General features: G+C 35.0%; 3 protein-coding genes across 3 annotated transcripts; 2 read left to right on the forward strand and 1 right to left on the reverse strand.

The window, feature by feature from the left end:
- The first annotated feature begins 2,168 nt into the window (after positions 1 to 2,168).
- LOC131637871 (uncharacterized) lies at positions 2,169 to 2,972 on the forward strand. Its single transcript, XM_058908438.1, has 2 exons — positions 2,169 to 2,463; positions 2,779 to 2,972. Exons 1-2 carry the CDS (start codon positions 2,169 to 2,171, stop codon positions 2,970 to 2,972), a joined length of 489 nt encoding a protein of 162 aa, XP_058764421.1.
- Positions 2,973 to 15,348: 12,376 nt separating this feature from the next.
- On the forward strand, positions 15,349 to 17,010 carry LOC131637875 (uncharacterized). Its single transcript, XM_058908442.1, has 2 exons — positions 15,349 to 15,697; positions 15,788 to 17,010. The coding sequence occupies exons 1-2, from the start codon at positions 15,592 to 15,594 to the stop codon at positions 16,039 to 16,041; spliced, it is 360 nt and encodes a 119-aa protein (XP_058764425.1). The 5' UTR covers positions 15,349 to 15,591; the 3' UTR covers positions 16,042 to 17,010.
- A 5,080-nt stretch (positions 17,011 to 22,090) lies between these two features.
- Positions 22,091 to 23,943, reverse strand: LOC131637872 (uncharacterized). Its single transcript, XM_058908440.1, has 4 exons — positions 23,741 to 23,943; positions 23,408 to 23,638; positions 23,097 to 23,323; positions 22,091 to 23,013 (listed from the first exon to the last, which is right to left on the reverse strand). The coding sequence occupies exons 1-4, from the start codon at positions 23,941 to 23,943 to the stop codon at positions 22,091 to 22,093; spliced, it is 1,584 nt and encodes a 527-aa protein (XP_058764423.1).
- Between the last annotated feature and the right edge of the window lie 1,192 nt (positions 23,944 to 25,135).

Consider the following 25,135-nt stretch of genomic DNA (forward strand, 5'->3'; position numbering starts at 1 on the left):
TTGAATTTAAAAAACGCGCGCGCAAGCCAATGGGGTGAGGACACGTCTTCGTCTTCAACCTCCAGACACCACCTTTAATAGCGCTTTTATGCAAAAGCGCTGTAATTGATGAACCTTAAATCTGCAAAAATAGCGAACAGGGGTAAATCAAAACATAAATTTTTCGCGATATGCTCTTTTGACTGGGTTTTCTCCCCTGAATTCGAATATGGCCTTAGTTTCTTCTAATTTTGCTTGTAACGAAAATCCCTAAATAGGATCTAAGAACCCTAAAAATGGTAACCTCGTATACAAGCATTCAAAACTCAATTAAACTTCCAGAAATGATCAACACATCAAGCTAAACTCAAATATATGTCTACATCTTGCTAAGTATGCGTGTATGATCAAATACGAGTTGATTTATATTTGAACAAATCGTGACCTGTGTAGCTCGATTCAATGAGTTTCAAGACTTGCAATTGATCTGATTATGTTTAGTGAGGGTTAGGGAACGTGTTTGAGTATTTAGTTTGTATTGAAACGAGCTATAATTTAAAATTCGAATTCTAAATTTTCTTCAAAATTTCAAGTGATTACAAAAGTGGCATATGCATAGTATTGGTTCTGAATTTGTCTCTCTTTATTACTGAAGTATGTTAGCTCTTATATAAGCATTGAAGTGCTTAAGAACTAAGCTAAAAAGCATTAAGTGCTTTTGTTGAATTCTTGACTTTTTCAACACATATGTGGCTTTGCATTTAAGCTACCATGGCTTGACTTTCCACTCTCCTTCTGCTGTACTTGGCTTGGGGCAGAGTTTTGATTGATTCCTTGATGAGTCATGCTTAGAAACTAAGCCAAGCATTATCCTTCCATTTTCCATTTTCAATTTAATCTTAAATGGGATAAAACTAAACCAAAAATGGAATAAAAATGATGTGGGCTTTGTCTTGGTCGTGGGAGGCCCTTTACATCATGGGAAATATGTTTGAATCATGGAAATTAGGTCCCATTTGGAAAAAACACATTTTTGATCAATGTTGATTTCATGCATTTTCCTAAAATTTAGCCAACTTCAACAAGGTGTAAATCCCTCAATTTTTGTCATATGAAGGAGTTCTTGCACTTTTTGGAAACCTCAAAGAGTCCTCTAACCAATGTCTTTGGTCTCATGTCAAAATGATTTTCCATGCTCCTTGTGTGTCCTTTTGAAAAAAGTGACGTTTTTTGTTGACTTTGAAAATGACCTGTAATGTCTTGATTCATATTTTTCAAATGGTGAATCAAATGATCATGGGACCAATTGCATTTGAAAGATAATTGAATTTCCTTCACAATGAGCTTTGGTTTGAATTTTTTGGATGAAGGATGAGAGAGTTATGACCAGTCAAAGTTCAGTTGACTTTTTAGGAGAAAACCCTAATTTTGAATCTTAGGGTTTTGTTGATTTTTGATCTTTCCTTGATGAATTATGATCATCCAATGATCAAATGATGAATACTTTGACAAAATATGGACTTTGACAAAAAAATTCATTTTTGACTGTCTGTTGACTTTTTTGGTCAAACGGGTCGTCTGTTGACTGTTTGAGCTGCTGACTGTGCGTCTGAGCGAATTGAAGTTTGAAAATTTGTATGATGGTACTTTGAGATATATGGAGGTCCATGAAATCCATTTGAGGTCTCAAAATCTTGTTCTCTTGTTACCAGTACAGTCTGAATCCCTGGACTCTGCGCCTGCAAAAGATTTAACTCTGTACCAATTGCGTCAGTACTATTTATCTGTACATAAATATCAAATAAATAGCGTGTACGAAGTAATAAACAGTAATTGGCGTTTGCGTAAGAATAAATCCAACAGCGAGCCAAAATACCGTATAAGAAAAATTCTAAAAACCAAGTATTCATAAATTAGGATATGAAAATCCAAGATTATATGAAACTCTTAATTTTTAGATTGAAGTTTTCTTGAAAAAAGATGCGGGCAAATTTTGGGGTATAACACTACTTCTTGGAAGAGAGTGGATACATGGGATTGGAGCAGTCCCTTCGTCAATCCACCAAAGGCTAGCAATCTGGAGAGACGATGGCATCGTTAAAAACAATTGAAGCATATCAAAGTTACTATATGGCGGAAGTCAATCAGGTGGATAAGAGGAACTTCGACAGACTTTGCACATGTCGGCAATGATTGTTAAGGAATTGGAATTGATTGAGAAATTCAGAGATATGAGTTTGGTATGTGAGGTGACACCTAAGAGTGTTAGATTGGGTATGATGAAGATTAATAATGACTTTCTGGATAGTATCAGAGAAGCTCAGAAGTTAGACGTGAAGTTGGTAGATTCGATGGTGGGAATCGATCAATTTGAGGACATTGACTTTAAGTTGGATGCGCAAGGTGTGTTGAAATTTCGTAATCAAATTTGTATTCCTGATGATGTGGATCTAAAGAGAGCAATTCTTGAAGAAGTTCACAGAAGTAATTTGAGTATTCATCCAAGAGCTACTAAAATGTACCAAGATTTGAAGAATTTGTTTTGGTGGCCTGGAATGAAGCGTGATATAGCACAGTTTGTGTATGCATGTTTGACTTGTTAGAAATCCAAAGTTGAACATCAGAAGCCTGTAGGGTTGATGCAACCATTAGAAGTTCCGGAATGGAAATGGGATAGCATTTCAATGGACTTTGTGACGGGTTTACCTAATACTTCAAGAGGACATGATTAGATTTGGGTGATCGTTGATAGGCTTACAAAGTCAGATCATTTTATTCCTATTAACATCACTTATCCAGTGTCGATGTTGGCGGATATTTATACCAATGTGATTGTTAAACTGCATGGTGTTCCTTTGTGTATTGTTTCGGATAGAGATTCGAGGTTTACTTTTGATTTTTGGAAAAGTTTGCAAGGAGCACTGGGTTCTAAGTTGAGGTTGAGTTCGGCGTATCATCCTCAAACAGATGGCCAGACGGAGAGGACTATATAGTCATTGGAGGATTTGTTGAGATCTTGTGTTCTTGAGCAGGGAGGTTCTTGGGATACTTATCTTCCATTGATCGAGTTCACTTACAACAATAGTTACCGTTCTAGCATTGGAATAGCGCCTTTCGAAGCATTGTATGGTCGGAGATGTAGGACTCTATTTTGTTGGCATGAAATCGGAGAAAGTGTAGTACTTGGACCAGAAATTGTTCGGGAGACTACTGAGAAAGTGAAGTTGATTCGAGAGAAGATGAAGACTTCATAGAGTAGATAGATAAGTTACCATGATAAGCAGAGGAAGGATTTGGAATTTCAAGCTGGTGATCATGCGTTTTTTAGAGTCACACCGGTGACCGGTGTGGGGCGAGAGTTGAAGTCTAAGAAGCTCACTCCTCATTTTATTGGTCCGTATCAGATTTCGGACAAGATTAGAAATGTGGCGTATAGATTGGCGTTACCGCCGAATATTTCGAATTTGCATGACGTGTTTCATGTGTCGCAACTTCGGAAGTATATATCTGATTCGTCTCACGTGATTCATATGGATGATGTGCAAGTACAGGATAATCTCACGGTGGAGACTATGCCGGTACGAATTGAGGATCGCGAGACAAAGACACTTAGAGGCAAGGAGATTGCTTTGGTGAAAGTATTCTGGTCGGGAGCTGCTGGAGAGAGTATGACGTGGGAGTTGGAAAGCAAGATGCAAGAGTCGTATCCTGATTTGTTTGATTGAGGTAAATTTTTGAGGACGAAAATATTCTAAGTGGGGGAGAGTTGTAACGCCCGTTTTTAGTTTAATTATTTATTTTATTGTGTGTTGTGTGATTTATGTGTTAATTATGTGATTAGTTGACTTTATGTTATTTTATGAGAATTAGTAGTAATGGCATGATTAGCCTATTAGCTATTGGGCCTAACTTAATGTTAGTGTTAGTAAGTGAGGGGTGCTAATTAGAGCCCATTAGTAATAATAAGTTAGTAAGCTAAACAAAACAAGGGAATTGATGAAAATAGAAAATTAAAAGATCATTTGGTGAAAGAAGAGAAGAGGAATAGAGCTAGGACAAAACCCCATTGAAGCTAGAGTTGTCTTCAATCTAAACCAAGGTAAGGGTGGAATTCTTTCATTACAAGGGTTTGTATGAAGATAGGTTATAGTGGGAATTTGATTATATTCTTTAATATCCATGGTTGTGTAGAAATTGCAATTTTTATGATGTTGATGAATATTGAAATTGATGTATGATTTGTTGTGCAATTGATGCAATTGGTATGTGTGTTTGAATAGTTACATGATACTGATGTTAGACTTGAAAAATTAGGACCTATATTGATTTTCTGGTATTTGAAAGTTGGGTTTTTGGAGTTTTAAGGGGTAAAAATCGTGACAGCAAAGTTGCCGGATTTTGGATCTGCAACGCTGAAGTAACCGGTTACCTGAATGGAAGTAATCGGTTACCTCGTGGAAAATTATGCATTTTGGCCTTTGAAACTTCAAGTAACTGGTTACCTGTTTTGAAGTAACCGGTTACCTGGGACTTTTTCTGAAAATGTGGCTACTGGAACTGAAGTAACCGGTTACCAGATTTGAAGTAACCGGTTACCACTGTGATGACAACACTTTTGCAAAACTTTGAAAATTCATATCTTTTGACTCGGGTGTCCGTTTGACGCACCGTTTGAGCCTCCATAAAGATGAAATCAATGTCAATCTAATGAGAATGATTGGAATGACTTTTGAAAACTTTTATTGAATTGTACTTTCCCCATTTGGTGATGTATCGTAAAGTTGATTAATTGTGTATGTTTGTGTATCATAAAGACGTGATTGAGAAGTGACGAATTACTCTAATAGTAATGAATTTTTTGTTTCCATTGAAATACTGGCATTAAGTCAATGTTGTTTGAGACGATGTTGTTGTGTATCATGAATGTTGTATTTTGTGGATATGCATCATTGAGTCGCATCCATTGCATAGTTTGAGACGGCCTGAAAATCGCAACCACGACGATGGCCTTAAATGGCAAAGTGACGATGGGCCAAGAGGCAAATGTTTGAGACAGGAGTTTTACTCCAAATGGTACCACATGCATTTTCATAATATTGAGTCGCATTTGAGTTGCATTTTGAATTGTTGTGATTATGAAGTGAATGTTATTATGTGTTGAGGAGATAATTGCAATTTGAATATATTGTTATGATTGATTAATAACATTGTTGTTGTGATGCAACTGCTTAAGTTGTGAAGTGGTGAATTGTGTATGATCTTATCTTTGCTATAAGTATTATCATACGTTCCTTTATACTGTTTGATATCTCACCCCTTCTGTTTGAATGTTACCCTTTGTTGGTAACGTGCAGGTATCGATGAGGAGTAGCTGTTGTCTTTAGTAGCTCGAGTTGGTGTCTTTTGCTCTGATACGTAGCACTCGGGGAGATTGACGCTTGTTTCCTTTTGTTATGTTTATGTTGGATTATGATGTTGTCCTATGATGAAGTTTGTGTCTTGTATTTTCATGTTGGACCTAGATGCTTTTATTTGATGTTTATGAGTTTATGAATTCCACTGCATTGTTTACCAAAGTTGAAGTGGTTATGAATTCTCCCTTTTGGATATATGCTATGTATCTGTTTAATGAGCTTTTATATGAATTGTTTTGTTTAAGTTGATAATGTGACGCCTCTAATATGTTTTTTTTTTGAGATATTTGCACTCTGATTTCGTTATTAAACCGTTGGATAGATTTGGAGTGTTACACTTCGAACATGAACCAACTGACTAACAGGTACCTATCGAGGAGAAAGACCAGAGGCTTGACACCATTTATGACGATGAGCCTCGGGGGTTTGAGAATGATCCAAATTCGCCAAGCGCAAAGATGGTGGCACAAGACCCCTTTGAATAAATAGATCTTGGGGACGGAGGCACAAAAAGAATTACATACATAGGCGCTAAACTGAACCCAGGACTGAAAGCAAAACTAACCAAAGTGCATAAAAGAAAACTTACTCATGTACTTTGTTATTGCTAATAGGTAACTCAGAAAATTCGAATACATGGATATTAAACATATCCCTAGACTCAAGAATCAAGAAGCAAATAACTTAGCACAAATAGCCTCAGGATATAAAGTATCGAAAGAAAAATTAGAAGAACTCATTGAAGTTAGGGGAAAGCGTTGGCTACCAGACTATCCCCACTGGATTTAGAAAGCACAAGACTGGGATATGTTAATGAAGAAGAGTTCGAAGTGCTAACCATCGACATTTTAGCAGACACAGATTGGCAAAGTCCAATTGTAAATTATCTTAGAGATCCCTTAATGGACACAGAAAGAAAAACCAAGTACAAAGCTTTATCTTATGTATTAATAGGGAATGAATTGTTCGAGAAATCCCCATATGGAATCTTACTCAAATGTCTAGGAGAAAGTGAAGCATACCTAGCTTTATCTTGTGTGCACAGTGGAGCATGTGAAGCACATCAATCAGGCCACAAGATGAAATGGTTTCTATTTTGATATGGAATGTATTGGCCTACTATGCTAAAATATTGTATAGATTTTTCTAAAGGATGTCAGGAGTGTCAAATCTATGCAGGAATTTAACATGCCTCTGCAGGCGAACTCCATTCAATTGTCAAGCCATGGCCCTTCAGGACCCTTCAAGCCATAAGATGAAATGGTTGCTCTTTCGATATGGAATGTATTGGCCTACTATACTCAAATATTGAGTTCATTCAAAAATAGATAATTTATAGGTTTGGAATTCTTTAGACTATCACAACATATCAAGGATCTGTCTTCACTAGTCGAAGGATGCAGGAGTTCGCCAAAGAAATAGGTTTCAAGTTGTTAACTTCGACGCCATACATTACTCAGGAAAATGGCCAAGTCGAAGCATCCAATAAGGTAAAAATTGGTTTAATCAAAAAACATGTAGGGAGGAAGCCAAAAAATTGGCACAAAACTTTAGATCAAGCTCTGTGGGCTAGTCGAACGTCCCCTAAAGAGACAACTAATGTTACACCCTTTCAACTCACGTTTGGTCACAATGTAGTCATGCCAGTCGAAATTCACCTTCAGTTCGTGAGAATTTAGAAGCATGATGAAATTCCATCTAAACAGTATTGGGAAATGATGATGAACGAATTAGTGGACCTGGATGAATAAAGGTTGCGAGCCCTAGAACTTCTGAGAAGGGAAAAGGAAGGAGTAGTTAGGGCTTACAAAAAAAGGGTTAAAGGCAAAATTTTTGCAACAAATGAGTTAGTATGGAAAGTAATATTGTCTGTGGATCGAAAGAATAAATCATTGGGAAAATGGTCCCCACACTAGGAAGGGCCTTTTCGAATCTTATGAGCATTTTTAAATAACGCTTATGAGATTGAAGAATTGGCGAAAGATCAGAGAATCCTTTGTAAATGGAAAATACTTGAAGAAATATAAACCTCGTCTTCAAGAAATTAAAATTCTGACAGATTAACATACAAAACCAATTTCATAAGAAGCCAAAATGGTACTAGTCGAATAGAAAATGCCAAGATGGCTCTATCTTAACATTTTACAACTTGAACCAGAAAATTAACTTAACATTTAAAATATTTCCAAAACATAGGAATTGGCATTGATAAAACAAAACTAATGTTCAACAAAATCACAAAATACTCTAAGGTATTGCAAAGTCATTCAGACATCGAAGTCAGCAGGAAGGGAGGTTTTCATTTGAGCATACTGAGAAGCAGATACGGCCAAGCGACATTCGATCACACTCTGTTGTGTCTTCAACTCTTCGATCTTGGTCTCCAATTGTTGGGCCTTTTCAATATGTTGGATTCCATCTTGGATCTCCTCATTCAATTCCTGGCTATCGATTTTACGGATCTCGTCCTCACGATCCTTCGCAGCCTTTATCTGTTTCTCCAGTTCTTCGATTTATTGCTCCCATATGAGAATATTTTGCTCACAAGTTTTATATTCTTCTTCGTACTTCGAGCGTTGAGTTTCCATGGCTTCAACTTTGATGCTAGAAGCATTGGCAGCATCCCATGAGGAAGTGTGAGCATTCACTATAGCAGTGATCCTGTTGAGAGTATCTTGTTTGTGAAGTTGATCCGCTAGGAGCTGATCAATTAGGAATCCTAGTGTTATCAATACCTTGGAAACTTTTCCAGATACGCTGAAAACATCAACTTTCTTCAGTAGATCTTTAATTCCAAAACAGACATTAACATTGTCATTCACAGCTTGGATTAAGTTGATGCCAAACACCTTCTCTTTGATTTGACAAAGGATACTTTTACTAGCTTTATCCAAAGGCCTATCCTCAGAATTGGTTGAAGAGATTCCACCTTTCTCAGACGAACTACTCCTCGCATTCATCAAGGCCTTAAGGAACCCTGCAGGGTTTTTAGCTTTAAGATCAGCAAGTTCAGCCTAGGAGAAACTTCGAGGAGCAGTAGTCGAGGTAGTCGTAAGGTGTGTGATTGTCCCAAAGGTTTTTTTTCGATTTGTCTTCTCCCTCGGGTTTGTTCGAAGCCTTGCTTGTGGGTTCATCTCCTTTTACTGGGTTATCTTCTTCATCTCTATAGGTTTGTTCGTTACCTTCATCTGTATTTGATAGATGTTGATCTTCCTCCATTTCATCATCTTGACCTTGGAGAGGAATTTCTGGTGACGAGTTATCCGTCTGCAGTGGTTCATCATTATTGGGTTTCAAGTTATCTTTCAACCCTTTGTCGCTTTCAGTGTCTGAGTCTGTTGGGGGTGTTGGTGGTGGATTTAGCTGAAGAATTTCTCCTTGAGGAGGAACTATAAAGAAAAAGTAACTAAGTTCAGTGTTCGATCCTTTGAAGGATCCTTTAGTATACAAGTAAGGAATTGGGTGAGAATCAGTACTTGTGAGTTTGGTTTGTTTCAAGCTTGAAGTAGCGGTACCAGTAATGTCGTCCTGCAAAAATAAAACAATATGAGTTATTCGAATCAAAAATAGGTCAAAGCTCATGTGACGAGAGAAACCATGTTGCTTACCTTGGGATTGGTATTATTTGGGCTGGAGTTGTGACTTTTGACAACTGGTGCAGTCTCAATAGTTTGCAGAGGTGTCACTTCCAGGATTGTTTCAGTGGCAGAAGTCTCAGGCTTCGATGTAACGAAAGCCTTCTCGGGCACACCAAAAGTCGAAGTTTTTTGCTTCTTCTCGTGAATCAGTTTTGTTTGAGGAGGGGATTGGTCTTCAGAATCAGAGTCGATTTGTATACTTTCTGGTGCAGTTTTCTTTTTGGAGTCGCAGGAGGTTTTTGAGTATTCTGAAAGAAAATTATTAGTGTTCAGATCTTTTAGGCAGATTTATACAAATAAGACAAGAATAAGTACCACTGGTTTAAGTTTACTGGTATTTATGTCTTCGTTGGAATTCTTTTCCTTAGAGGAAGCAGCAATTATTCGCGCAACAGTCGCTTTGTATTTGATGGATTGATTCCGATCAATAGCTGAAATAAAACAAATAAAGCAAAAAGTTAATACAACAGGTTTAAAGGAAAATATTAAAATGGAAACAAAATCGAAATATTCTCCCGTTCCACACCTTCAGGTATCGGAGTTAGAACACGAACGTGTTCAAGGCCAATATGAAGATATCCTTGGAAACTGTCCAAAGTATGCTTATTCAGAACCACTCATTCGGAGCGTTTTTTGGATTACTCGCGAAGGATTTTTACAGCATCCCCACAGACGAACCGGTCTGGGAATGGGGGACTTAAAGCCACACCAAAGTCAGCACTTGGTAGTCGAGGGAACTTTGAATAATACAATTTGAAAGTTATTTCATAATGATGTTCAGGACGAACGTATGAAGGCAATTTCAAACTCTCCAATTTTTTAGTAAATTTTTCATGTAAAGTAAAAGCTGCTTCATGAATGGTTCGACTAAGATCATCTGGCCTATAGGCAGTTTCAAACTATTTTTGGAATGCTTGAATTTTCTTGACATGTGTCGAAGTACCTTTTTTGAAACGCTCTTGCGTAGAAGCAAAAACTACAGTTAATTGTTTTAAAAGAGTAGGTACATCAAAGATTTCCTTGTTGTAGTAACTAACTACCACTCGGAAAACTCATAGGTGCAGTAGAAGGAAGTCTTGAAGGAGATGGGTGTAAGGGAAGTAATCCCAATATATCTAGCAGTCCTTGATTCAAAGCACTCATCAGTCGAAAACATATAATGAAGACACAAGTGGCTTTTCTTCTCGTACATGGATTTTGGTTTAATTTGGATATGACCAAACTTTCTCGAAATGAGGTTGGGTTGATAACTCAGTAGACCATAATGGCTCTTCGTAGACCTCAACCTATGAGATAACATCTTGAGTGTTAAGAACGCTTTCCCAATAGCCATCGATCCAACTTGGTGCTCTGGAAAAAGAGCAAAGAATTCTCTTGTGTACCATTTTGGACCTATGGTTCTTTCAGCAAAAGGAGCCATCGAAGGAGTAAAATTATAAAGTTTGGCGAACATCATCATGTAAGATCTAAAGGGCTCAGGAAGTTGTCCTCCTTTGTCTTGAGGAGTCAAGTGCGCCAATCTGGTTCCTTCGACCACTATGTTCTTGATCGCCTCATCATCTTCACCAAGTCTTTCTTGGGTAGAGCAACTTTGAATGTGGCATTCAACCACAACTGGAGCAACCAAAAGGGCCCAACAAACAACAAAGAGGTTCCTGCTTCATACGCCTTCAAAATATCTACAGATTCACCTAGTGACTCATAAAGGTATCCGAGAATCATCTGGCTCAAATTAAGGTTCCGACCAGAATTGAGTTTATTCGCCATGGCCAAATATCTCTTTACAACTTGCAGAGATCTTGAACAAAAAAAAAATCTCAATAGCCAGAGTTCTAGGAAGGCAATGTGTTCTTTGTGTGAAACGTCTTCGATATCCCTGTTATGATGCTTGGCAGTAAAAAGGGTATAAGTAGCCTTACTCTCACCGAACTTAATAGTATCTACATCCATATAATTGGGGTTGAAGTCCTCTCCAATTGGGTGAAGCCCGATAATAGCAGCCACATCGAAGAGTGTGGGTGTTACTATTCCACATAGAAGGTGGAAAGTATTATGGGACGCATCCCAGAAGTACAAGGACGCCACTAACATAGGTTGGTTATATTCAAGACCAGTTTTCGATAGCTGGATCAAATCTTAAATTCCTAAGTCTTTCCGGAATTGAGACTTCTTCGCCTCAAATTTCTCTAACCAAGCATAATAAGGTTCAGGGTCTTTCGCTAGAGGGAAGTATTGAAACACCTTAAGGGTGTTTGTCATGTATTCTAATTGAATTTTTTCCTAGGCCACTAAAGCTTCCGTGGAAGACGTAGCCTGAATTTTTCGAATTTCCATAGTTTCGACAAAAATGGGTTTCCCTTTATCATCAACCTTATTTTTGTTTACAATAGGCCTAGACCTATGATAACTAGGGAAAAATTCAGATTTTACACTTACATTAGGGTCAGTGATTGGACCCATAAATGTATGTGTTTCACCAACAATATCAAGAGGAATAAGTACCTGAGAGGCATAGATTATGCGTTTCTCTTCAAGGTAAGGTGGTTCTAGTACATACTCTTGATTCCCTACTTGCAGCGGTATGGATATCTTCATGATCGGTTGAGAAGCATCGTCAAGTTGTGTTTGCTTGGACATTTGATCAGCGGAAGCCATTGATGTTGAGGTTTGTGAGAAAAATTCGAGTTTTTTGAATGGAGTTTTAAGCATGAAGATGATAGAGTTTTTGTTTTCTGAGAGAGCAAAAGGAAAAGTAGTTGAACGTGATGGAGGTCACTATTAATAAAGGTCCAAAATTGATCTTTGCAATTATGAAGTTTTCGTTATTAAAAGTTAGTGGGACATGCGTTGGGTCACGATTGGTTGTTCAGGCGGTTGCGCGGTTTTAGCCTCACTCCTACTTATTAGGGGGTAATAATCACTCTGATTACGCATGTCTTGATGAGACCTTTTAGAAAAAGAAATCTTAATTACTATGACGTCATTGAGCTGAGGGATACTAAAAGGTTTAAATGATCGAAATCTAAAGTAACAAGAAATGTCCATTTCTGCATTTTATTCGAAATAGACATTTATTGGGGGCAATTTGTTAGCTGAAGATTTTGATAGTTAGAGACGAAGTATCTTAAGCTGTATGCTTCGAAGGAAAAATGGGAAATGGCTGTGTAGGGCTATTTGAAGTTTCTTCGTGTGGAAGCTTTTTCTCTATGTCGAGTTAGACCTTAAGATGAAATTTTTTTGAAGTTAAAGAAATAAGAATTTGGGATAATTTGAGATATTTCAAAGATATTGATTCGACAAGTTACGTTGGTCACGTTTCAGAACTTTGAGCGGGAAGGTTTGAATTTCAAAGTGATTCGTTTTTGCCATAGGGACGCGTGGAAGCCTCAGAGAATCGAAGCACATGCAAAGGAGCAACGTGGCGTTTCGTTAGAAAAAGACCGTTAGGGTCGAATTAGTATAAATAAGGGTCTTAATGTTAGGATTCGGGGTGCTTAATTTGAACAAAATCACTCAAAAATACTCAAGTACCAGCGTAAGAGAAAGAGTTTGCTGAGAATGTACTTATGAGAGACACCAATATTACTTTCAATGTTGTTTTTATGTTATCAATAAAATTCCTTTAAATATTCCTTTCGAATCCCTTTACATTTCAGTCAAAGTATTTAAGTTTCATTTCCCTTCACATGTCTTTTACTTTCCTTTAAACTTTAACTCGAATATTTTATTCCAGTCATTTAGAGTTTGTAGTCGAAGTCGTTTTATTTACATATAACCATAACCTTTATAGAAATCTTCAATACTTTTGTCCAATAGGGTAGATTAAAAAAATGAATTCAACCACAAAGATAACATCTGTTAGACACATGTCCTAGGATCAATCTAGTCGATCCTGTAAGTTACCAAATACGTAGAATTTGGAAGACTAGCAGTTGTTTATCAGAAATTACTGTAAACAAGTGTCTAGTAAAAACCTGTTGTACAAAAATACGCTTGTATTAACTTTTCAAAATAATGGAAGACCCTACAAAATTTTAATAGTGAAACCATTGAAGAGTGAATTAACCTCTAGAGAGGACGAATGATACAAACCACTATAACTCTTGTATACACTTTATTTAACCTTACTTCATTTATTTCTTGCATAGATATTATATGCTTAGGCTTTATTACTTTTCTAGAAATTGCATGTGGTTAAGATTTACTACTTTCATAGTGATTTTTCTTGTATAAAAGATTATGTTTGTTAGGCTAAGCCTTTGAACGATCTCCTTGGTGGTTAAACTTGAGAACTGTGTTTGTAGAATCATATTAACTAAACATGTTCAAACTACATTTCTCATGTATGCTTGAAATTAGATTACTTTCTAATTGATTGTTTAGTAAATTCATCGTGATCACATTCTATTTTTTTGAATATTGTGTTGTTTTCTAAAATCATTTCAATCGCATCTATTGTAGCTATTTTGCTGCTAAACATTTTATTAATCTCTGATTTTCAAAAAGAAAACATTTTTAAAAATTGGTCTTTTTTGAGAATGGTCTATTCGACCCCCTTGAAGACCATTTGAATATCATATTCTCCCCCTAAAACATTGTCTAATAAGGCGTCAGTGATCCTTCAATGAAGGTCTAACAAACATCTCATACATAACTCGTGAACATTAAATCAATTAAGAATATAAGATGACTAATTAAAAAAGCATGCCCTTGTAGAGGAAATACTGCTACCCTATTATTTAAATGAAATAATATCCTTGGAAAATTCTTACAATTGGATGGTTTAACGTACTCACCTTATTCAAGAAAAGTATAAAAAATACTAGATAAAATAATGTCTTAGGTTATTGAGCTTCAAGATATCAGAGTATTCTTCGACGTTATTATGTGACAAATTCATGTTCTTCATAAGTATAGTGACCTACTCCTCTTCTTCATCTCATATTGTTTGGATGTCTTGCTTGTTTGCGTGGAGCTCTTGGGGCCTAACCTAAACCTCATTTGGATCTTCCTTAGGCGTATGTCTTTCGTACTTGAGTTCTACTCTGTGTTTTAGATCTATGGAGTTTACTCTCTATATGTCTTGTTGTGAAGAATTGACTATAACCATCATCGTTTTTTCTTACTCTCAAGTTTTCCAACATTTTTAAGTTGTCTCTTGGTCTCCCTAGACTATCCACTCTCCATACATGTAACTGATACTTCATGGATAGTTACAAGGTTGATAAGGAGGCCAAAGAGATTCAAAGTGGGTCGTCCTATGATTATATTGTATAAGGATGAGGCGTCTACCATAAGTTACCTGACATTGATCATTTTTGCATTCTCATCCACCCCTTACACTATCATAAGTAGGATGTGACCTCAAATGTCGGAGGTCGTTTTTGTGCCTTTCGACCAGTAGAAGTTATCAGAGATACTACCATGGTCGATTAGTATTCACTTGATCTCCTAGTCTCCACACCATATTTTTATGAGCATAAGATCATTGTCGTGAGGATGGATTCTAGCGAGGTCTTTATTTGAGAAAAAAATTCAAAGTTGTGATTCCCTTCATGAATTTCATTTGGGGTTAGAGGCGAACCTTCCATTGCATGGACTTGCCAAAATTATATTCTAAGGGAAGATATTAACTCCCGAACTTCAACAAAACCTCTAGTTATGGTATTGAGGGGGTGGCGAACTAGTCTGTGATGGGAATATATGTGTGGCCTAGGTTAGTTTTATCAGAACTCCACAATGGGCGCCAACTGGACTTGCTGAAAGTAAAATAGTTGCGAGAGAGTTTGCTCATGTTAGGATTGTGAGAACTTCATATGTTTTTTTGGTGGAATTCATGTATAATCTCCTTTCCAATTCTGAGATTATGATATTTATAAGAGTGTCTATGAGCCTGATTCAGTCTAATAACTAATCCTTCCTCTTTCTGGAGAATACATGGCATTATGGAGGAGTAGTTTCCTCCTTTCTTAAATAAATGACTTCTTCTCCATGCAGGCAAAAATTGAAAAATAATAGTGTGCTCGTAGTCAGGCGCTCAGACCTATTTTCCAAACCAATATTGTTGCATTTGATTCATATTTTTTATGAGACTTAATAAAACTCTCATGGTATATATATATATATATATATATATATATATATATATATATATATATATATATATATATATATATATATATATATATATATATATATATATATATATATATATATATATGTGTGTGTGTGTGTGTGTGTGTGTGTGTGTGTGTGTGTGTGTGTATTATTATTATGATTATGAAATCTCAATTTAGAAATCAATCAAAAATTTAATTAATTACTAATACAATAATTTACACGGTAATAATTATTCCAACAATTTTATAATTCTATACATTTAACATGAATAAGAAAAAATGAATAAACAAGTGTGGAAATTGTTGACCAAGCCCCACTCTTTAGTTTCCCGCTTTTTCAAAACAAGGTATTTTCCTAATACTTAATTCTTGAATTCTAATATTGGCTCTAATCCGAGTTTTTTGTGGAGAAGTCTTTGGAAAGCAAGAGATGTTTTACGCATGATTTGTAGGTGGAGTGTTGGAGATGGAAGCCAAATTAAGGTATTACATGAGCCTTGGATTCGTGGAAGTAAAGATGTTTGTTTAGGAGGACCGTATCTTCAAGGTGTGTACAATCCTTATGTTCAAGATCTTCTCTTGCCTAATACTAAACAATGAAATATTTAGGTTATTAATTCCTTGTTTGATCATGTAGTTGCAAAGGAGATCTTGAATGTTCCTTTGGTTAAGGACGTGGTAGTTGGTGGGCTGGTTTGTAATGAAGAGAAAGATGGCGAGTATAGTGTCCGTACAGGCTATAGACTTTGGAGGAACTCGCTTGGTTATCACTCTAATTGTAAAGTTGTCGGTCAATGGGAGAATTTATGGAATATTATGGTTCCGCCTCGAGTTAAACACCTTTTGTGGGGAATTTGTAGAGGTTGCTTGTCGTCGCGGGTTAGACTTTGACAACACTTTGTTCAATGTCCGCCGGAATGCCCAATTTGCAAAGTGAATGAAGAAGAGGATTGGCATGTGTTTTTCAGGTGCAATACTATTATTTAGTGTTTGCGGGCAGCAGGTTTGTCTTTTACCATTGAGCCTCGTTTACAAGATTTTAGTGATGCTAAATCTCTTATTCTCGATATTTGTAGTAGAGAAGATAGGAAGGATGCAAGTCGATTTGCTATGATGTTAGAGGTGATTTGGAAGAACCGTAACAATATAGTATGGAATAATGAAAGCGAGCGTCTCTCTAGATTAGGCTTGCAAGCCTATTTTAATTGGCAGGATGGGTTTGCAGCCCAGGATACTCATGAAAGGAATAATGATAATCAAAAATCTTTAGTGTGGTCTCCTCCAGTTGGAGGTTGAGTGAAATGTAATGTTGATGTCTGCTTCAACAGGCCTCACCGTTTTTCAAACAGAGGTTGATGTTTTCGTGATAACATGGATAGATTCATTACTGCAGGAATTGCTTGGGATATAGGTAGTATGTCCTCTATAGAAGCTGAGGCTCTAGCATTGAAAGAAGCTGTTCAACATCCTGTTACCATGAATTTGGATTATGTGATATTTGAAACCGACTCTCAAGTGGTAGTTCAAGGCATTCATTTTATAGCTTGTGATAGCTCTGAGTTAAATTTTATTCTTCTTTCAACCAAGCGCTTGGGCTCGAGTGGCAAACGAGTCTCTGCAAAGGACGATATTCGGGGAATACCGAGTTCGATTCCTGGCAGAAACAACGCTTGGCCAGTGCACGTGCCTCCATAGCACGAGCCGGATTAGTCGATCTACTATGTAGGTCGGAACCGGTGCGAAAGCAAAAAAAAAAATTTATTCTTCTTTCTATTAATCATTTGTTAGCTTTTTTTTCCAAACTTTGAGGTAAAGTTTATTAAACGCCAAACGAATATGATTTCCGAGTCGTCAGTTAAAGTGGTCAATTCTTGATATAGGTGTAGTATTGTTTTATCCTTATATTGACCTTTATTTGATGAATGATATGAATTAATTTTATTCTTATAAAAAAATAAATCGTTTTATTTAAAGAAAACGAGTAGGAAACTCATCAGATGGGTGATGCGGTGTGTAAGTTTTTTTCGACCATATTGTAAAAGGACGTTACCAGAAATAAAACACTGTCCTCTCTCATTAATTAAAATTATATAAGAATATTTTATTCATTACCAACGGCTCAACGTGAGGTTGAATTTGTATTCTTTCTGAAGCATATAAAGTTGCACTCGCGTGTAAATATTCTATTCATTTGTAGGTATTATTTTAATAAAAGATACAATTGAAATGAAAAAAATCAATATAAATAAATTAAAATTATTTTAAATACACTTCTTTTAGAAAAGTTAATTTAATTCTTAAAATTTCATATCCCCTTCTTAACAGATAGGGTATGTTTATTTTAGCTTAAAAAAATTTAAAAGTAACTTTTATAAAATTAAATTTTAAAATATTTAAAAAAAGTTAATTCATTATTTATAAATAAAATACTAATATTGACATCAAATAATATAAATATATATTGTTTAAGATTAAAATTACAATTAAAAAAAGATTATTTCATAAATAATTTGTATGAAAAACTAAAAGTAATTTTAAATTTATATAACTTTTCAAAGATTTAATATTTAAAAAGAATTATAGTAAAAAGATAAAATAATTAAAATATGTACTTATGGTAGCTATAAGTCTATGAGATGCTATGCTTACAGTATATTATGACACCGTAACCGTAACTTTATGCATTATTTTGGAAATGGCTCAAATATCAATGTAGAGAATTATAATAAAATAAAAAGGAAATGGATCATACTACATATAAATACGGTATAGGTGTCAAAATGGGTGTAACTATAATATTTCTGACAAGTCTATAGCTCATCAAAACTCTTTCGCCCTTAAGCCGATATACTTGATGAATTTGCAAAGCTATACAAATTCATATATTTATGATATTTGAAAAATTGCATTTATGCTATCACTAAAAAAAAAAAATTTGTTTAGCTAAGGGTTAAACCCCTCACAATTGCCTAAAACAGCTCACAAATCATAAATTTGCGAGGGGACAGCCCCTAGCTAAACATGGAGTCACAAATAATTTGTGTGAGACTTTACACCTCACTAATTTAACTTGGGGCTAAACCTCTCGCAAATTGCAAACACAAATTTAGCTCTTTCTATTTCACAGTCGTAGACACAGTGCGCTTAAAGATATGTGCAGATTAATGTGTCAATATTTAGCTAGGATTAAGCCCCTAGCAAATTTATGCTTTTTGAAATCTGTGAGGGGTTTATTCCCACACAAATTACAGATGTAATATTAAAAAAATTATAATTATCATAAAATAGCATTTATATATATATATATATATATATATATATATATATATATATATATATATATATATATATATATATATATATATATATATATATAGTAGAAACTCTTTATATTAATACTCGGTAAATTAATAAACTCTCTAAAATAATAAATTTGTCAAGTCCCGACTTGGGCCAATGTAAAAAATTGAAAAACTCGATAAAATAATAAGATAATAATTTTTCGGGAGATCCCTTTATAATTTTCGGTCCCAAGAAAATCATAAATTAATAATTCATTGAAACTGGAAAAAATATATTACACTATATTGAAATATGATTCAATAGTTATTTGTTTTCCTTTAAGAATACATTGAACGCATTTGTTCCTCTTGTTTACATTTATTATACTTCAAAAATCATTGTTGATTTCCAATGCATATGAACACAGTAATTACTAATTTACCTTGAGTCCCAAGGTTCACTACAACGTAATTCTAAGAGGCATAGACTAATTTTCCTTTTTGTTTGACATGTACAGTATAATTACTTAAAAACTCTTTAAATTAATAATTATTAATTTATCGATAAATTAATAACTCTCTAAATTAATAAATTTCTCCGGTCCTGACATTATTAATTTAAAGAGTTTCTACTATATATATATATATATATATATATATATATATATATATATATATATATATATATATATATATATATATATTTATATTTATATAAATATATACTTTTATATATTTATATATATTATATTAAATTTATATAAATGAATTTAAATAAAACTGTATCATTCATAATTAAAGTTGAAATACAAATTAAACATTAGTTCATCAAACATTAAACATAAAGTTAAAATTATCCAAAAAAAAAAGTTAAACATTATACAAATTAATACATCAAACATTTTAATTATCTTAACCTTCATCTTCCCCTTCTTCCTCCTCCTCCTCCTCCTCCTCCTCAACAACTCTTCCATATCCACTACCAGAATTTTGGTTTGTCATTTGTAACACTATAAATTGTTCAAATCTCTGTGTCCGCTCATTAGTAACCTGCATTGCTTCCTCAGACTCCATTGTTTTCCTCCTCATTTCTTCCCGCATCTCTAATTCTTTTCTCCCATTTTTTCTCAAATCTCTATTTGTTTTCTCCTCATTTCCTCAATTTCTGCATTTTTTGCCGCTACTTCGCGTGCTGTCTCGGTATGCGCCAAGCTTCTCACAGTTTCAAGCATTTCGACAATTAATATAGGTGGATTTGATGATCCTTCACCATCAGTAAATCTCATTCTAAAACACCTATCACGTCGCCTGATAGTTTTTGCATACCCTCCAGAACCATAGACACTCCCATTTTTCCTTTTCCCGCGTGATACATCATACCAAGCCTGAAAAACCAAAGAAGGGTTGGTAGGATACCCTAATGGCGGTGCAGGTAATTCAGGATGCTCTGATACAGTAAGTGAAATTAGTCTATCATACTCCTCCTATAAAAGTAAATAAATTAAATGTTATCATAATGTATTATAAGTTAGGTACATAAAAAAAATAAAATGATAAATATTAAAAAAAAATATATTGCTTGAGTTATTCTTTAGTGGTCATCGACAAACTCTCCATTTCTCTTGAGATGGATCTCCAAATGAAGCTCATTAAGAAGCGGAGTCCTACCCAACTCTTCACGCTAATTAAATGAAAATATATAAATTAATTAAAAAGCAACACTAAGAAAATAAATTAATTAAAAAGAAAATAAATTTATCATCCTTCGTGCAACTTCAGCAACACTAATACTGCTTGCTACGTAGTTTCAGCCACCAATCTCAGAAGCTCTATTTTTTTTTGCCTTTTCAAAAATTTCCTTAAACTTATCAGAATCCCAATGGGTAATAAGCTCTTGGAATACTTCTTCACCTATCTAACAGGGACGCGTTCCTTTTTTTCCCATTTAAGTCTAACACGCCTAAGAGGGTCAGAAAACGGGCAACACACTTTGTGCGAAATTTTTTTCAACAAGGGCATGATCCCTTATGTCCCAACAATATTTCTCCTACATTGTTGTATGAATCAAAAAATATTAAATAAAGTATAGACATCTCAAACCAAATTTTTGTATCAATAAAAAATATTACATGAGTTAGTTAATTATACCTGAAATAACCTAAACCATTTTGCTCTCTCATCATCGTCAAGTGCTCCATAAGAAGGCCAAATTTTTTTATACTTTTCTTTAATAATTTATGTTATGCACGATACTGCAGGATGTGACGGCAGAAGGCTAAATAACAGAATTGAGTTACTATTAATTAAAAAACATTTGAAATTAAAAATATATAAAAAAACATAAACACTTACGGTCCTCCATTGGGCCAAATGATAATTCTGCCATTTTGCTTCCTAATCTTTTGTGGAACATTTCTCAACACGCGCTCCCTCCTTCGCTCCTCCTGAGCATTGGTATCTCCTTGAGTACTGGTATGTTCATGAGCACTAGTATCTCCATGGGCACTACTATCTCCATGAGCACTGGCATCATCCTCAAAATGTATGGATGGAGAATGTGGCATGCTAGATCCACACGTAATAAACTTGCCTAACATTATGTCCCTCTAGAAGATGGATCCATTATAACCTTGACGGTGTTATACTTTTATCTATTTTTGTTCCTCTAGAAGATGGATCCTACCAGTCACAAAAAAACTAGACAACTTTATTTTCTGACTCCATATAATTATATACCAAATCGTAATTATGTATGATAACACCATAGAAGTCGTCTTCACCACCCTCTGTAACTCCTTTTAAGACTACACCACTATTAATTCTTTTCTTCCTTTCAGTTCATTTATGAGTGTGAAATTTGTATCCGTTTACAAAATATGTGTGTCATTCATTTGCACATTGATGAGGGCCTTCAGACAAACTTCTCAAATGGATTATTCCAAGACTTGATGTAACAATGCATGATAATTGTTGCTTAAACCATGCACGAAAAAAGGTATGTGTGTAACCAAATGATGATTGTTCACCGGTACTTTGAAATTAGTAGGTACCAAATGCCCTATTTCGGTAAACAATATAAGTTAGAAGAAGGTGACAAGTAGTAACCAAAAATAAATATTTACTTAAATTCAATAGACTTACTTAAGATATGGTTTGACTTCAATGTAGTTAATCAACACATGTACGTGAGCACATTGCATTTGTTTTCCAGAGAGCCAATATAAACTCGTCTTTCGAGAGGGATGGTCGGGACGACTGAAAATTAATAAGGTAAATTGACTTCTTTCACTAAAGTGAACGTTGTTCCTTATGATTCTTGGAGGCAACATCATGCGATTGAAATAATGAGAGAAATAATTTGATATTGCTCAATGCAAGTAATGCGCACATATGGATCCCTCAACTCTTGCTTTATTTTTCAGATATCACTTTGAATCACCCATGAATCATTCAAATGGATACATCCATCTATATTGAACAAGTCAACCAAGGTAATCTTCATAAGAAAGATGCACATGGAGATGCTCCATAGAATCAAAGAAACTCGGCGGAAATATTTTATCTAACTTACAGAGAATGACAGGAATATTTTGGTCCAATTTAATGATGTGATCTACTCTTAAAATTGAAGCACAGATGCCTTTAAAAAATTGACTGATCTAAGTTAATGTATTAAACACATGATTAGGAAGTGAACTGAATGCAATTGGAAGCAATCTTTCCAGGAAAACATGACAATTGTGACTTTTCATTCCATGCAACTTCACGGTTTGGGCATCTGTACATCTTGCTAGGTTAGAGGAATAACCATCAAGCATTCTCAACTCATTTAACCACTGACAAACAGCTTTTGCTTCTTGGGGAGTAAGAGTGTAACAAGCCTTGGGTTTTAATAATTTTCCATTTGGCCAGGTTTTCAACTCCAAGTCTCTTCGATTACACAAAAGTTCTAAATCCTTTCCAGCCTTCTCATTATCTTTTGTCTTGATCTTATCATCCATCACTGTGTTAAATACATTATCAAAAAAGTTCTTCTCAATGTGCATAACATCAAGATTATGTCTCAACAAAATGTCCTTCCAATATGGAAGGTCCCAAAAAATACTTCTCTTTGTCCAATTGTGCGTGTCCCCATATCCTTGAATTCTGCATGCTTTACCATTATCTGTGAATCTTGGCAGGTCACGAACGTCATTCCATACTTCAATCGATGACAGCTGAGGGGGAGGAAGATCTGTTACTTCTTTTCCTTTTCTAAAAGCATTCTTATTTCTTCTAAATTCATAGTTCATTGGTAAGAACCTAGGGTGACAGTCAAACCACGAGTTTTTCCCACCCATTTCCAAAGTAAACGCTTTTGTGTGTGCCATGCAATGCGGACATCCTATTTTGCCATGCGTACCCCATCCAAACAACATGTCATATGCGGGAAAGTCGTTAATTTTCCACATCAAAACAGCTCGCATATTAAAGTTTTGTTTACGAGAAACATCAAAATTCCACTCTCCCATCCACAACCTCTTCAGATCATCAATTAAAGGTTGTAAATATACATCTATTCTCGCATTTTGACTTGACAGTCCTGGAACGATGCATGTCAAAAACATGTAAGGTTTCCTCATGCACATCTCAAGAGGGAGATTATACAGAGTAACAATAACTGACCAACAAGAATATGAAATGGTTGACGATTGGAGTAAGGAGTAAAACCATCTGAGCATAATCCAAGCCTGACATTTCTGGGTTGTGCTGCAAATTCAGGATATACTTTATTAAAGTGTTTCCATGCCTCGCCATCTGATGGATGTCCCATCATAACTGAACTAATTTTGTTCGTATGATACCATGACATTTGGCTTGCACTATGCATAGACGCAAACATTATTTGTAACCTAGGTATTATTAGAAGATAGAACATCGACTTCACTGTAACTCATTTTTTCTTTCGATAAATGCCTTTACTGCGAACTAAATACCTCGGGCTCTGACAAAACTTACACTCCTCCAATGCACCACCACTTATACCAAATTCATTGTCATAAAATAACATGCAACCTTGAATGCAACAATGGATCTTTTTTACTTGTACTCCCAACTTCGACACCATCCTCTTTGCATCATAATAACTTGTAGGCATGTTTTCTTTCATAGGAGTCACATCCAACATCATCTTTGCGAAGAATTCCAAACACTGATCGGGAACATTCCTATTTGAATTCGCAACCAAGAGCCTCACACATATTGATAGCCTAGAATCATATGACCCCTCAAACAATGGTATATTTATTTCTTTCAACAATTGCTAAAACTTTTGCGCTTTCTCATTCGGGAGCTCTTCCGCGTCAAAGTCTTGAGGTTCATCGTAAGCCACATTTACCCTAAATGCGTCACTGACCATATCCTCTACTAGATTAAATTGTTCCTGATTTTGCATTTGTGATTGACTCCTTGGAACATCTCTATTTATCACTGGTGCAATATGTGTTTGATTGCAAGAAGTCTCTCTATTCATCTCTGGCAGTTTTCTCCATTAGATGTCCAAACCCAATAATTTGGCCTAAACCCCCACTTTCTCCAAGTGACGTTGCACATCACTAGGGCCACTAATTATATTTCTGCAACCACACTTTAAACACGAACATTTCACCCCTCATTCGCTTCGACAACATTCTTAAGCAAACACATATTCCAAAAAACCAACTACTCCTTCCATAAAATGTGGATTAAGCCTACGGCTTCCAATAAACATTATATCATACATGCAATTACAATAGAATTGGTAACATTTCATACAGCACACATGTACAACATCGTTCATGTTTAAAAAGAAGAGTGATTTATCGTGGATTTTTTAAATTTTTATCAATAACATCATATTACTAAAAATAAATACTCATTTACTAAATATATATACACTTATAAATTTTTATATTAACTAAACATATATTATTAACTTATTCTAAATATATTTAATGGAAATTTTTCTATAAATAGAATATATATTAAATTACTCACTTATTCTATTTAAATATTTTTTCTAAATAAATATTCACTTATATATGCTAATCAAATATTTTTTTCTAAATAAATAATTGCTTATTCTTTTTAATATTTATTCAAATAATTTTTTTAAAAAAATAAATATACACTTATAATTATACTTTTTTATTAGTAATTTATTTAATCTAATTACACAGTTATGACCAACCCGTTGACATCTCTTGCAAAACTTAGGCTTCCATTCATACTCGATTGGCTGCTTCATTTTATTCCCCTTAGTGTCGCGTATGGTTATCTCTGTTGTTAGAACAATAATTGTTCTGATCAATACTCTTAGTTTTGATGATAACAATGTATATGAATTTTGTATAAGGCAAAGTGGTACTCTAATCCTATGCATTTTCCATTTCAGGAAACATATAAAGAGTATGCACTAAATCAGCGCAAGAAAGCACTGACTCAGAAGGTTCAGTATGCAACATCAGAACATGCTCTCGCAAGACATCAGAAGATGGTCAAGCGGAATCAGAACATGGTCTATTGAAGCATCAGAAGAACTTGATATCAGAAGCAGAAGCACTGAAGTTCTTATGGTATCACGGTAGAAGCACTTCAAAGTCAGAAGATAAGAAGATGCTCTGCACCCAGCTGTTTGACTCTGATTAATTCAAACGTTGTATCTACAAAAGATTAGATCAAAAGAA

This window comes from Vicia villosa, unplaced genomic scaffold, assembly GCF_029867415.1.
Source record: "Vicia villosa cultivar HV-30 ecotype Madison, WI unplaced genomic scaffold, Vvil1.0 ctg.002103F_1_1, whole genome shotgun sequence".
Classification (NCBI taxonomy): Eukaryota; Viridiplantae; Streptophyta; class Magnoliopsida; order Fabales; family Fabaceae; genus Vicia; species Vicia villosa.

Bases quoted from the DNA above. Each gene is read 5' to 3' on its own strand.
- LOC131637871 (XM_058908438.1), top strand. From the start codon at position 2,169: ATGATTGTTAAGGAATTGGAATTGATTGAGAAATTCAGAGATATGAGT. The intron at 2,464-2,778 runs GTAATTTGAGTA...TCACTTATCCAG, and splicing joins TCTTGAAGAAGTTCACAGAA to TGTCGATGTTGGCGGATATT.
- LOC131637872 (XM_058908440.1), bottom strand. From the start codon at position 23,943: ATGAATAGAGAGACTTCTTGCAATCAAACACATATTGCACCAGTGATA. The intron at 23,639-23,740 runs GTTTTAGCAATT...GAATTCAAATAG, and splicing joins CCGAATGAGAAAGCGCAAAA to GAATGTTCCCGATCAGTGTT. The intron at 23,324-23,407 runs GTATTTAGTTCG...AATAATACCTAG, and splicing joins AAGTTTTGTCAGAGCCCGAG to GTTACAAATAATGTTTGCGT.
- LOC131637875 (XM_058908442.1), top strand. From the start codon at position 15,592: ATGATTTGTAGGTGGAGTGTTGGAGATGGAAGCCAAATTAAGGTATTA. The intron at 15,698-15,787 runs GTGTGTACAATC...TTGATCATGTAG, and splicing joins AGGAGGACCGTATCTTCAAG to TTGCAAAGGAGATCTTGAAT.